The sequence below is a fragment of the Rhineura floridana genome, chromosome 3 (genome assembly GCF_030035675.1).
Source record: "Rhineura floridana isolate rRhiFlo1 chromosome 3, rRhiFlo1.hap2, whole genome shotgun sequence".
Taxonomy (NCBI): Eukaryota; Metazoa; Chordata; class Lepidosauria; order Squamata; family Rhineuridae; genus Rhineura; species Rhineura floridana.
In genome coordinates, this window is record NC_084482.1 from 91,433,348 (window position 1) to 91,448,697 (window position 15,350).

General features: G+C 44.2%; 1 protein-coding gene across 2 annotated transcripts; it reads right to left on the reverse strand.

Moving 5' to 3' along the window:
• Nucleotides 1-1,327: 1,327 nt before the first annotated feature.
• BOD1 (biorientation of chromosomes in cell division 1) lies at nt 1,328-14,855 on the reverse strand. Of its 2 annotated transcripts, none has more exons than XM_061616918.1 (4): nt 14,273-14,855; nt 9,569-9,693; nt 3,918-4,112; nt 1,328-2,172 (listed from the first exon to the last, which is right to left on the reverse strand). In XM_061616918.1, the coding sequence occupies exons 1-4, from the start codon at nt 14,462-14,464 to the stop codon at nt 2,127-2,129; spliced, it is 558 nt and encodes a 185-aa protein (XP_061472902.1). In that variant the 5' UTR covers nt 14,465-14,855; the 3' UTR covers nt 1,328-2,126. The 2 variants fall into 2 exon arrangements, with proteins under 2 accessions (XP_061472902.1, XP_061472903.1); XM_061616919.1 differs by having other exon boundaries at nt 3,913-4,112; nt 14,273-14,847.
• Nucleotides 14,856-15,350: the final 495 nt, after the last annotated feature.

The following is a 15,350-nucleotide window of genomic DNA, read 5'->3' on the forward strand; positions in this document are numbered from 1 at the left end:
TTAAAATATCACTTTTTAAACGTAAAAATAAAAGGAAATTCTTTTTGAGGTAAAGTATTACAAATACTCATTTGAGAGTAAGAATAATAAAATATTAGGAGTGGGAAGACTGGAGGCTTGCAGGAACTACGGTTTTAAATACTAGAACCCCAAGGTCCACAGTCAAAGGCTAGTGCAAAACACACACACTTAAATAATTCTAAGCCCAGGAATTTGTTTTGAGAACCAGAACTGAGCAGAGCTCAGATGTTAAATGGCATGGGGGACAAGAAGGAACCTTGTGGGACACCATAGGAAAGCTCCCATGGTGTTGAACAGAAGTCTCCCGTAGCTACTTCCTGGAAACATCCCTGGAAGTAGGGACAGAACTACCCACTTCCCTGAGCTGCTCCAGGATACTGTGATCAATGGTACCAAAAGCTGCTAAGAGACGAAGAAAAATGAGCAAGGTTGCACTTCTCCCATCTCTTTCGACAGATGTCATCAACCAGGGCGACCAAGGCAGCTTCAGTGGCATCACTGGGTCTAAAGCCAGACTGAAATGGAGCCAGATATTCAGTCTCCTTCAAGCATGCCTGAAGTTGGACCTGCTCAACCACTACCTTCTCAAGCACCTTGCCCCAAAAGGGATATTTGCCACTAGGCAATAGTTATTTAACATTTCTGGGTCCAGGGAGGTCTTCTTAAGGAGGGGACACATCACCGCATCCTTCAAGGCAGATGGTACTCTACCCTCCTTCAGTGTAGCATTGATCAATTCCCTGGACCCACCAGTCAGCCCCCCATGGCTAGATCTAAGAAGCCAAGACGGGCAAGGGTCAAGGGGGCAGGTGGTGGGCCACACCTCTTCAACTGATTGCCCACATCCTCTGGCCATAATAATCGAAACTGATCCAGCACAGATGGAACAGACAGTGCACTGGATGCCTCTACCGGACTTGCTCTAACCGTGGCATCCAAATCGGTCTGAATCTCGGCACTTTTGTTCCTAAAATGCCTCCCAAAGTTGATGTAGCAGGTGTTCGAGAGTGTCAGAGCAAAGCTCTCTTGGCCAGGCGACAAAAGCCCATTCACCATTTGGAAAAAGCTCTGCTGAGCAGCTCCTTGCAGACACAACAGTGACAGAGAAGTAGACTTTCTTTGCTGCCGCCACCATGTGGTAGGTACAACAACTTGCTACATTTAAGCTCCGATTTAAGCTTTGCACCCTAATAGACTGAAGGAATCCAGGATAGACAGTTATCTGTCAGTGAATATCACTATGTGCGCACATCACTTCTTTGATATGAGAAGAGCAACTGTATCAAAAGAAAATTTCTCACACAACTAAGGTTTTTTAAATATTTTATTATTAAAAAATCTGGATATTTGCTAGTCAAATACTTGAGCACAAATGCCTACTGGACAGCTTATGTAACTTTCTAAGCTGCTTCTAACAGGCACCTGAAGGATCTCACAGACAAGAGAACTTTCCCTCAGCTGCAAGGCTCACAAAAGAAGTCTTTTTCCACACTTACTTTGACACACATTCTTGATCAGGCTAGCCAAAGAGCCGAGTTGCAAGGTATGGCAAATACCATGTCCAGAAATCTGACAGAGGCTTGCTTGTCCCTGGATACTCCTGGAAAGCCAACAATTAACAGTTTTTGCAGTTGTGTCAGAGATGGACAGGCACTGTGAGTTATTATTGAATTTAAGTAAACATCAAGTGCTCGGTGATCCTTTGCTAGGAAGTGATCAGCTTCATGCTTGTATACCGAATGCTCCCTTGTCCAGACCTGTCTACAAGGTTGTCCAATGGACAGTGGCCTCCCAGGAAACCAAACATACCCCAAACGCCCTTATTCCCATTACTACATCCCAACCAACATCATTTGCATGAATATCATGCCGGAACCATTTTTCACGCTAGTGGTTCCCCAATAGAGGCAACAATACCCCCCAAATACACCATTAGCAAAGACAGAGGTTATTTCTGCCCACAGCAGTATATTTTCACATTTAGCCAATCCCTCCACACCACGTAGAAACCACTCGTGACTTTTGTCAACACCTCCCCTCAATCATGGTTGATACTAGTTGACAAACTGTATTGCTGAAGATATGTAGTCCACTGCCAATCAGATTCAGCCTGGGTTTTGCAACTGCACCCACTTTAATGCCAGAAATGCACTGCAAAAGGAAGAGACAAAAATAAGACTTAATATAACTCTGGACACAGCTGCTGGCTGATTATAAAGTTACGTACATCAGTTTCAAGAGTGGATTTAAAATTTTAGTTAAGAGTTTCATATGTTCATACAAAAACTGAAGTCACTAAGCACAGCAAAGCAGCATGATGTAAGTTTAGTAGCAGAAAACCATAAGGGCCTTGAATCCAACTAAAACTGGGTTGTTAGGTTCATCTACAGTTTGATCCTATGCACCAATATGCAGTGGCAACCAGGCACAGATTGAACAATGCCCAGTGCTGCCACAAGGGCAGAGAATCATAGATTTAGGCTTTCCAAAGCCAAAACTTGTGGTCATCAATGAGTGGCAGAGTTCCATTCTCAACATCATGCTGAGTTATGAGACTTGAAAACAACAGAGGTGGCTGCTTCAGAGTGCCTCCAATGCACAGTGTGACATCAAGGAGAATCCCCATTCTTCTTCCAAGCTCAGAGAAGGGTCTGAACCCAACTGGCTTGGGAGGCACAAAAAGCATGAAGTCAGAAAGGAGCCTCTTCCCTTCTCTAATGGCTTCTGGACCCCTACACATGAGACCAACCTCTCTATTCAAGAGTGCGAGGGCCTATGCCAGGCAAGCCCGTTCATTCACTCACAACCTATTGACCTACACAAGGGCAAGCCATATCTGAAGGGGATGGGACACCTAGCGTGGGCTTGTATTAACAGGTGACAGCAAAGTGCCTGATGAATTCCTTCCATGATCATTTTGGGCTTCTGGTGAGGGTATGCATCCTGGAGTAGCCTTCTACAACCTGGTACCCTCCAGATATTGGTGGATTACAACTTGAGTCATCCCTGATCACTGGCAGGGGTTGATGCAAGCTGCAGTCCAAAATATCTGAATGGTACTAGGCTAGGGAAGACAGATATAGAGGATATGATGGAACATAACAAAAGAATGCCAATATGACCAGGACATGAATCAATAGAAATTATAATCCATAGCAGAATCCATCACTTATTCAAGCAGAATGCTGAGTTTTGTAGTGCAGAAAACCTACAACACTGGTCACAATCCACCAAGTTGAAGGGGGGGGCAAATCCCTGGTTCTCTGAAGCTTTCAGGACACTTATCAGAAGTACAGGATCTTGGGACAGAAGAAAGCCACTACCAACTTTTTATTAGGCAAATAAGTTGTCTAGTCAGTTGCCTAGTCAGTAGCTGTATACTAATAAGATTGCATTTTAACTCGAGAGAAGCAGATACCTCTGCAAAGAAATTGAAGTAGCGCTCCACATTTTCCAAAAACTGCTTGGCCCACGTTTTACAGAATTAATGGACTCACATTAGAGTCAGCCTCTACTCACAGATCTTCTGGGATAGCATCCCTCCCATACATATTATTTGCTCTTCTGTTCTTGAGCATTTACTCAGGAATCAAAGTAGGTCCCTAGCCTATTACAAGGTTGCATTACTGCTAAAAAAAGGAAAGGAAAGGGGGAAAAAGCCAAGAAGAACAATACAGCTAGGTTTCTAATGATATTCAGTTGAGGAGGCTTGTGATCTTTAAAGGTCACAGTTTGTTCTTTCCTCTGGCGGCAATTTTGGCAGTAGTCCAGCATTGAATACCATGTTCTGGCCTTTTGGCTAGTGTAATTTACATTCCTTGCATGAGTGATGACACAAAAGGGTTACAAGTGTGTGCAAAGGGGCGGGAGGGGGGTACAGCAATACCAGACCTTACGAGGCATCTTGTGATGGAGCAGAAGGATCCTGACTCTCAGGCTCTGGGGGAGGAGCTGGCACTGATTCCTCTTTCTTCTGTGCAGCCAGGAAATCATGAATTGCCTTCTCTATCTGTGGCCTGAAGATGTGGTTTAGTTTTGGATCCACCACCTGAGAAATAATTCTGTCCACTCCAGCTTCCAGCATCCCCGACCTGGGGCAGAGACAAAGGAATCATTCAGCTCCTCCAAAAAGCTTCCCTCTTTCCCCCCACCAAGAACTCTCCTGAGCCTTCCTGTCAGCTGCAATTAGCATTAACATGGTGCAAAAGACAGCTCTCTTGGTCACTCCTGCATCAAGGGAAAGGCATTCCATCCAATGCGAAGAAAACCAGAAGGGTTTGAACCTGCCATCATCAAGGGTCCTGGCAGAATTTGCAGCAGACATCTGGTCACCAAATTACTTTAAAAAAATAGGTATGCTGGATAGGAGCCACTGCAGGAAGTACATGGCACACAAAGCAGCAAATAAAACTCGTCTTGGCATCAACAAGGGGAAAAACAAACACATTGGAGAAGATAGGTGGGAGATGAGGAGAGGTGATCTTTTTGGCTGGTACACTTACAATGAAAAAGCAAAAAGGCGCCTTTTGCCCCAGGACCCACCAACATCACCTGATCCCTACATTTGCCAGTCTAGACACACGGGTACTTTTTACAAGACAAACAAAAATAAACTCATGCAACACAAGACAAAGAGCTTTTTTGGGAACAGAGTGTCAGAAATCAAAAAGTGACTTATTACTTCAAGGCTGTGCTGGATATAGAGAGCAGAGCATGTGCTGTCTGGTAGCGTTAAGTCATGTCTGCAACAGACCAGGGGAGGCAAACACAGAGACACTGCCCAGCATTTGGGAAAGCAGCTGCAAGCCTAACATGACCTGCCTGGGAAGAAAACTTAATAGCAGATGTTGTTTTGAGGCTATGTGGGCACTTAAGATAATCTGAGGTCTTTGACACTTGCTCCCAATGAAGGGCAAGTCTGGCCTGGCACAAATTCTGGGGTCAGATCTGTTCTGATGCCCTTCCAACTCCTGCAGCTCGTGTACTGTGTCACGAATTAAAAATGGCAGCTACATACAGCACAGGTAGGTGCCGTTATATTACCAGCACAACTGACAGGCTCCCCACAGTTTCAGCAGTGCTCTCAAAGCACATGGAGACTCCTGCACTGAGCAGCAAATGCACTGGTGCAGGTATAGGGAGCTTCCAGACTGGCAGTTGGTTAAGCATTGATAGCGATATATTCACATAAAACTTGCAAAGGTTATATGACATTGTCAGTTTATTGAACATTCATGTTTGTGCAGAGATTTCGTAACATTGCCATTGTTAGTCAGAGGCAGTATGTTTCTGAAAACCAGTTGCCGGAAGCCTCAGGACGGGAGAGTGTTCTTGCACTCAGGTCCTGCTTGCGTATTTCCCCCAGGCACCTGGTTGGACACTGTGAGAACAGGATGCTGGACTAGATGGGCCACTGGCCTGATCCAGCAGGCTCTTCTTATGTTCTTATGTTATCCTCCTGCACTTTCTAGTGTAATTTTCTGTCATTCTCTTATCAGACTTATACAGTTAGAAAAGTGATGGGGTAATTGCACCAGTAAGTGTGGGATAATAACCAAATTTTGTGCAACAGTCTGTCTGGAAGTGCCCATATTTGAGCATTCTCAAAATTAACAAAAGCAAGCAAAAGGGAACTCAGCTGATGGGGTCCTCACTCTTGTTTATGGGTAAAGACATTTACCACTGTGCCCTCAACCTTGGAAGTGCTACTACTGAATGTCAAGTCAGTACACAATACAACCTCACTAATCCAGGATTTGATAGCAGATGAGGACACAGACCTGAGAGTTGGCTGAACAAAGTTGATTTGACCCAACTCTGCTCACCTCCCTCTGTATGAAACCACTCTGCCATGAAGCAAACTTACAAGGTCTGCAACTGGTATTGGGTCACAGAGACAGATCAAGGATGATGCTAGTGTACCATCCAACCTGCCAGAGGAAGTGGTCTCTGGCGTGGTGCTGAAAGAACCCAAGATGATGGCTCTCCAATATCCATGCCGAGACCACCTCTGGACTTCATCACCTCCATGGCAACCATGGAGTTGTCTCAGTTTCTCATCAACCAAATCACAGGGCAGGGCACACCCTCACCTTAGTCTGCTCCAGATGAGATGGGGGATCTGTAAAAGGGGAGGGTGTCCAAACAACCTCATTGTCAAGGTCAGATCACTTCTGAAGTTTGAAACAGTATAGTCAAATGAGTATGACACCCACCTCTTTTTCATCTAATGCCAGGGAGGCTATGGAGGTCCTGAACCGTTGCTCGAGCATTATTATGGATTGTATGTGGGCAAATAAACAGAGGATTAATTGAGAAGTGCTGCTAGTGGGTAGGAAAGTTAATACAAGAAAAGTGTACAGCCTAATCTGAGTGGGGCTTCACTCCCCTTGAAAGATTGGGTTTGTAATCTAGGGGTGCTCCATGACCTGGCTTTGCTCCTAGATGTTCAGGTTGCTGCTGTGGCCAGAGTGCCTTTGCACAGCTTCAGCTTGTGTGCCAGCTGTGCCCTTTTCTGGACAAAGCAGATCTGGCCATAGTCACAAGTGCTTTGGTTATATCCAGGTTGGACTGTTACAGTATATTTTATGCGGGGCTGTCCTTAGCAAGTACAAAGTGTAGCGGTCAGGATGTTGGCTAAAATCCACTTCACCAACTATAGCGATGTGATGCAACTTTCGCCCAGTTTCGAATTTGCCATTTTTGGGCAAGATCATTGAGCGAGTGGTGGCTGACCAATTGTCAGCACACTTGGATGAAATGGATTATCTGGAGCCATACCAATCGGGTTTCAGGACTGGACATGGAACTGAAACAGCCTTGGTCGCTCTGGTGGATGATATGAGGAGGGCATTAGATAGGGGAGAATTCACCTTTCTTGTCCTCCTCGATCTTTCAGCGGCTTTTGATACCGTTGACCACGGTATCCTGTTGGATCGCCTGGAAGGACTGGGAATAGGAGGCACTGTTCTACGGTGGTTCCGTTCCTTTCTCTCTGACAGGCATCAACATGTAGCATTGGGAGATGAGGTTTCAGACCCTTGGCCTCTCACTTGTGGAGTGCCACAGGGTTCTATCCTCTCTCCCATGCTATTCAACATCTATATGAAGCTGCTGGGATCCATCATCAGGAGATTTGGGCTGCGGTGTCACCAATATGCAGATGAAACTCAGCTCTACCTCTCGTTTAAGTCCTCACCAGAGTTGGCTGTGGAGACCATGTCCAAGTGCCTGGAATCCGTGAGTGGATGGATGGGAAGAAACAGGCTGAAGCTAAATCCTGACAAGACCGAGGTGCTGCTTGTGGGAGACAGAGGAAGGTTGGGTCCTGTTGACCTGAGGTTTAATGGGGTACAATTACCCCTGAAGGACCAGGTCCGCAGCCTTGGGGTTGTTCTTGATTCCAGACTGTCCATGGAGGCTCAGATTTTGGCAGTGAGCCGGGCAGCCTGGTACCAATTACACCTCATACGTAGGCTGCAACCCTACCTCCCTGTTCATCAGCTCCCACTGGTAGTACATGCCCTGGTCACCTCTCGATTAGACTACTGGAATGCGCTCTACGTGGGGTTACCCTTGAAAACGGTCCGGAAACTTCAACTGGTACAGAATGCGGCGGCTCGTTTACTTACAAACAGTCGTCGCCGTGATCATATTACGCCAGTATTATTCAATCTACACTGGCTTCCAGTAGTTTACTGGGCCCAATTCAAGGTGTTGGTGTTAACCTTTAAATCCCTATACGGTTTCGGCCCAGTTTATCTGAAGGAGCACCTCCAGCATCACCAATTATGCCGCCCGACAAGATCCGCCACGCAGGGCCTTCTCTCAATCCCACCAACAAAAGCAGCTAGGTTGGTGGGGACTAGAGAGAGGGCTTTTTCGGTGGCGGCCCCCACTCTCTGGAATTCCCTCCCGTTCGATCTTCGACATGCCCCTTCCCTGGATACCTTCCGCCGAGCCTTAAAAACTTGGCTGTTTGGTCAGGCCTTTGGGACCGCCGGGATGGGCTAATTACATACTGAATGCCTGTTGTTGTGTACTGCATATGTTATTTTTGTTACTGCTGATTATACTGTATTTTATTGTAATTATTGTATTTTATTGTATTTTATTGAAATTTAATATGTACGTTGCCTAGAGTGGCTTCGGCCAGATAGGCGACCTAAAAATTAAATTTACATTTACATGCAAGGGACACTGGCTTCCAATTGTTTCCAGGCACAATTGAACATGCTGGTGATGATCAATAAACTCTTAAATGATTTGAGGTGAGGTTATTTAAAGGGTCATCTTCCATCCAAGTCTGCCTGCCATTTACGACTGTCCAAGCCCTCATTTTCTTTGCCTTCAGAGTACAGATGGGTGGGAGGTAGAGCAGAGCCTTTTCAGTACTGCACCAAGACTGTGGAATGTCCCTCTTCTGGAGGTTTGGTTGGCTCCCTCTCTCTGAGCCTTTTGGCAAATAGTCAATACATTTTTATTTTGCCAGGCATTGGGGATTGTTTTAACTTTGCACCCTGCTGAGTTTCAGTGTTACTGTAGTTTTTAACTTAGTTTTTTTGTGTTTTATCATGATATCATTTGGATTTTATTGTATTTATTTGTTTTTAACATTTTGTAATCCACCTTGGGGGGCTCCTGTAGCCGAATCTTTTATGTAATCTGCCTTAATACAGATTAATAAATTAAGGCTGCAACCCTATGCACACATACATGGAATAAAGCTCTACTGCATACAGTGAGACTTGCTTTTGAGCAAACAAACACAAGATTGCTGTATAACACTTACAAGCTTAAGGAAGCCCACCTCCCCACTCTCATTCTAAGCATATTCCAACATCCATTTCCTGAATCCTATTATTGTAAGCTTTGAATCAGTCAGCAACACTGCAGCATACTATATCTATAGTGAATATTTCAAATAAAGTCAAAATACAGACACAGTACATATACCAAACTCCCAGCATACATCAGTAAAGAACTCCTACTGATTTTAGTATGTCTACTACGGAAGTCGATTTAAACCTCTTAAAATAAAATTTTATATAATATGCAGGACATATGGCTAAGCCAGCCTGGCCTTTCACAGAATTAGGGAATCATGTGTTTGCAAAGAACATATGTTGCGATGAGTGAACTTGATTAGCTGCAGCAAGAGTTCAAAGAGCCAAACAGAGAAACTGTATTACCACTTCATCCTGCTGGAAAGCACTCATCATACTGCTCTACCACACCTTAGAAGTAGGTAAAAGCAAATAGCCTTACAAGACTGCAAGTTCATCATATGCTCTTTTCCTCCTCCAACAATGGATGCTTGCAGGTCTCCATTAGACAAGCCAAATCCTACTCTTCGAGAAACATGGTGTTGAATTAGCAATGGGATTGTAAGTAATCAAAACAGATGAAGGGCCACAACCTGTCAGAATGCTTCCTAGATAAATCCCCATTAAAATTTAGGGGTCTTGTGCAAACCTAGAATGTTACCCTCTTGAGTTAAAAAAACAACTCAATATTACCATTTTTTGTTTTAGCAGCTTTTACTTACTGAATAACACTCTGCCTCAGGCCATTCCGCAACTGGTTTTTGTTCATTGCTGGGTTCCATTCCTGCTTATCCAGGTGGGTAGACACAAAGTTGTCCACTTTCTGTCTCAAATTCTGGTAGGCTGGCTAAACAAAATGGCTCAATTAATACAAGCCTGAAAGATTTCATGTAAAATCAACACACACACTTTGATACCTCCTTGAAACACACGTTTTTACTCATTAACTTTTGACAGGATTTGCTTCATTTTCCTTTAAAGTTGCTTCACAGGTAAAAGTAAACTAATTCTCAGTGTAAGAACTGAAAACTACATGAGCACGCATGCCTTAGCATAAGGCAGTAGTGCAGCTGGAGAAGTTGAGCATATGTTTTACTATCACTGTGCCAAAACCTCATGCATAAAGAAAACATATCTGATACTCTCCTTTGGCGATTGTGACCAAACATTTGTGTGATGAATAGATGTAAAGGCAGTAAAATGTTTCTACCTGGCATAAATAACAGGACGATGGTTTTTACATGTAGTGTTAACAGTAAAGAGTACATTTGAATTGAGGAAGAATGGTGTGTGACTGGAGAAAAAAATGCCCAAACTCTGCAGAAATGGAAATTCAGGGCAAAAAGAAAAGGGCCTCAATTATACTCCATGATGGTTTTTAGACCACCAGACAGCAAGGGAACTTTAATGTTTGGCTCAGGAACAATCTATCAAATTGTAAATTTTACAAAGGATGGCAATATTTTTATATTCACTGAAGTTAAACAAAATGCCCTAATGAGCCAGTAATTGAAAATAACATCCAAAGATGTGCAGTCTTCTAGTACATACAGAATACATGTTGACCTTCTAAAAAATTATCTTATGTAAATTCTATAGAACTCTGATGGAAGAGACCTAACTTTTAAATGCAACGCAGGAGATGGATTGGCAAACTATGTTTCACTATAAAGTTATATGCTGATGGAACCTCAATGCATACATGTTCTAAAGAAAATTCCTATAAAATATTGCAATGTAATACCATTTCTGTAAAGACTTTTTCTAAGTATGAAAATGCAAATGGCCTGTGTGGGAAATGTAAAAAACACACATCAGAAATACCGGGGGGGGGAGTCATTGTGTTCAATCTATGGTTGGTTATGAGAGTCGACTTAACATCATGGTTGCCTTAGGATATTTTAAAAGGATATGTACAACTAGACACAGATATAGTGGCAATGATGTTGAAGGTGGTAGGATGCTGCTGGCAAAACTGTTGCCATCACTGGAGTTTTCGAAACACATATGATGATTTATATAGCACCATCAGTGTGCATGGCACTTTACAGAGTACAACAGGACAGGTCCCTAACCCAAGGAGGTTACAAATGTCAAGGTTCTAGTTTTGGTGTACAAAGCCCTATACAGCTTGGGATCAGGATGCCTAAAAGACCGTCTTATCCCTTATATACCCAGTCGATCACTGCGCTCTGCAGGTGAGGGCCTCCTGCAGATACCATCTTATCAGGAGGTCTGCTCTGCATAACATAGGAAATGGACCTTTAGTGTGGCGACACCTACCCTGTGGAACTTCCTACCCTTTATTAGACACGTGCCATCTCTGTTATCTTTTCGGCACCTATTGAAGACCTTCCTCTTTCAACAAGCCTTTTAAGTTGAGACCTTATCTCAGTTTGCTTCTGTGTTGAAACTGCTTTTAACCCCTTTTTTAAAAACAATATGTTTTTAACCTTTTTTAAAGGTGTCTTCAAAGCTTTTTAAAAAAATGTTTTTAAAGTTTTGTTTTAATGTATTATAAAGTCTGTTTTTATGATGTTTTAAAGTGTTTTTAGTGCTTTTGTTTGCCGCCCCGGGCTCCTGCTGGGAGGAAGGATATAAATCAAATAATAAATAAAAAATAAATTCGGGGGGGAACTGAGGAAGGGAGACAATGGTAAAAGGGAAGCAATACACCATTGTTTCAGTTATACATGCTTAGGGTTACTTGCACAGTTACAATAAAGCATGGGAACTAGGCAACTGTACCAACAGTTTCACAGAAATTGTGCTTTTTAAGAGGTATTTGAAGTAAGAGGTAGCATCACAGAAGTGCTGTCAACACTTTCAAACATATGGGACAGCAAGGGAGAAAGTGCTTTTAAGGAAACAAGCCTTTCAGATAACAGAGGATTGTGAAGATCACGGCAGATAAGTACTGGGATTTAAGAACCAAGTGGGGGATAGGCCTTGGAAGCCTTTGAAGGTAACAGCAACGTGTTCAAACCAGGACCAGACAGGAAGCCAGTTTAAAGATTCAACAAGGAAATTCTATAATATTATGCTAATAAATAAACTTACTTTTAGAAATGTTTTGGGAAATACAGTCTAAACCCAATTAATGGCTTTTGGAGCTTATTGAGTATTAATTGACTATAAGACAATACCAAAGAGTGGCCCAATTCAGACATGACATAGGAAACTGCCTTGTACCAAGCTACACCACCATTCCATCTAGCACACTGACTGGGAGTAGCTGTCTAGGATGTCATATAGAAGTCTTTGCCTGTGCCACCTGGAGATGCCAGGGACTGGCCATGGGGCCTCTTGCATGCAAAGTGTGTGCTCTACCACTAAGCCATGACCCCTGCCCAACAATATCAGTCCTGTAAGACATGGTTTATTGGATCTCATGCCCATGTGATCCCTCCTTATACCTCCCCTAAGATTGACTTGAGAAAAATATGATGTGTTGAAACAGTTTTCTTTGATGCCCAAACCAGGAAATTGGTTTAGGAGCTGCATATAAAACAGGATTGGATCATAATTATTTATACTCTTGGATGGATTGCCTTCAAGTTGATTCCGGCTTATGGCGACCCTATGAATAGGGTTTTCATGGTAAGCGGTATTCAGAGGGGGTTTACCATTGCCTCCCTCGAAGGCTGAGAGGCAGTGACTGGCCCAAGATCATCCAGTGAGCTTCATGGCTGGGTGGCGATTCAAACCCTGGTCTCCCAGGTCGTAGTCCAACACACTAGCCACTACGCCACACTGGCTCTCCATTTATACTCTTAGCAAGACAATATATATGTATATGTATATGTATATATGTATGTATGTATGTATGTATGTATGTATGGTATTGCAGAATTTGAATCTCATGTTGAGTTACAGCGCAATCCTAACATGTCTACTCAGAGGTAAGTCCAACTGAATTCAGTAGACCTTACTCCCAGGTAATTGGGTTAGGATTACAGGCCAAATTGGTTGCCTTCAGTGAGTAAGCATTGCCTCCAGGAAACTACACCAGAAACCTTCACAGAATTCCTCATAATCCTCTCCCCACCTCCGCCAACTAGGGGTGGCTAAATAATAAATGAGAACTTATTTGCAAGGTTAGAATAGCTTTAATCCTTTTATTTGCACACACCAGTTAGCACTATGAGAAACCAAGGTAATTCTTCAATACCTTTAAAGGCCCCCCCCCAAAAAAAATTCCAAGAAGGAAGAATCACATAGTTCTGCCTTTCAAGTCTAGGAAGAAAATTGTGGGACAGATCTACCAGCTTTCCAGAAGGAATAAATATCTAAAGTTTTCAGCCAGTCTCTACAGAAGAGACTAAGGTGAACATCTAGCTTTATGGTTACATGCCAATAGGCTCTGTTTAGTGACATTGAGCCAATACCTATGTACCTGTATCACCTGGAAAACCTTAATGGATTGCATAGACACAAGAACACTAGAACCTGAAACTGCACATACTCCTTTCTTATTCCTTTATAAGACTTAAATAGGTTAAGTGCCATGCGTATTTACCTGTACGCCTCTGAATGCAGTGGGATTAACGTCCAAAACACGCTTGCACAGAACTGAGCAGCTAAGCTCTTCTACAAGTTAGGAAGGGCAGAAAAAAGACCAGCACCAAGGAACAAAAGTGCACTTCTGATGATGCCTGCCTGCTCCACATTCAAAATGCAGGAAGCTGCCTTATCCCTAGTCAGACCACTGGTGCAAGCACAGTATTGTCCACATGAATTAGCAGCAGCTCTCCAGGGTTTCAAACAGGAGTCATTCCCAGCCCTACCCAAGATGGCAGGGGTTGAACCAGTGACCTACTACATGGAAAACAGAAGATCTACCACTGAGCTACAGTCCTTTCCATAGTAACATGGCCAGGTATGTATTAATGTTTATTTTATAAAGTATGAGTCACCCAATAAAAATATTCTCTAGGAGACATACACATAAACAAGGGCAGACTGCAAACATGGATAGACAGGGTTGAACTATAAAGATGCTCCAACACCTCTGCATGACCCTAACCTAGAATGCTCCCACTTTAGCATCTAAGCACAAAATCAGAAGAACAAGAAGCATCTGACTACGAAAAGAGGACATTGTTTTGTATGAGGGGATGTGTACGTTTCCCCAGCACATCACACCATAACAGCCAACACAACAAAGTCTAAACTACAGGGGATGCAGTGCAGGCTGCGACTTCCATGTGCTCCTACTGGCCAGACATGCTGAATTCAGTATATAACATACATCCCAGTCCAAGGCACAGAGAAGCCCCGTGAAATCTCGACGATTGCTAACAGAGGCCTTACTTTAGATCCTGGGGAAAATGTCGGGGGGGGGTCTGATATGTGTGGGGGGCCCGGAAGAGAGAGGAAACTACGGCAAAGCGAGTGTGGCAGAGCCAGAAGGAGCGAGCTGCTACCTTGGTGTCAACGTCGGCCAGGCAGTCCCTGCGGAAGGCGTCGAAAAGGCCCCGGCTCTTGAGCTGCCCCACGATGAGGGCGATGAGCTGAGCGTCGCCAGGAGGCAGCGAGGCCGGGTCGGTTACTCCGGCCCCCGCGGAGGTCCCACCAGCTCCGCCTGTCCCTGAGGACGCCCCACCTGGCTCCGCCATTCACCCGAAGGGCCCTCCCAGTACCATGCGACGGGCCACTGGCACCGCGCCGCCGCTTCCACTCCCGCCAGAGAATAATGGTGGCGATAATAACGCGGCAGCGGCGGCGGCGCCCTCAGTTGATAGCAGAGAGGCACCTGCAGGTAGTGATGCTGCCGTCGCGAGACATTCTGCGTCATTCCTTCCAACTGCATGCTGGGAAACAGAGGCCTCCCATGCCCCCTCAAGGAAGACTCTAACTCCCAGGGTGCTTTTATTGTATACTGTAATCAATCTCGCAGGAGCTGGAGTCGTTGACGTCGCCCCAGCCGCAAAACCTTCTGAGAAGATTGATGGGGGAGGGGGCGACGGAATGGTCTTCGCGCTCAACTAGTGTTCAGATCTGGGTGGGGTTCTAGATAAACGACAGGAAGGACGATGAGGTGAGAAAACTATTAAGGCAGCGCTGTTTGGCTCCTTTAATATGGAAACAGCTCCCTCAACAAGTCCTGATTTGCATGCAGAAGATCTTAGGTTCAGTCACCGGCATCTCCACGTCTGAAACCCTGGAGAGCCACTGCCAATCTAAGCTAGATGGTGCAGTGGTCTGAATCGTATAACGTAGCTTCCTGTCGTCATAAAACAGCTACTCCTTCCCCCCTAGCCGTGTGTAATAGAAGCAGTGCTTTTTTTAGTGACGGTAGTCAGCTTTTTTTTTTTTTGCTTCCCATGGCAACCATTTTGTGCTGATACTCACTACACTTTTATCAAGGTATGAGTACAGGCACCTCCTTTTTTTTTTTTTAACCAAAAAAAGCACTGCTTAGAAGTAACCCCATGTGCCCCCACTGTCCCTATTTTCTGGTTTCAGTCTGTCAGTTGCAAATCACTGCCCATTTTTGCCTTT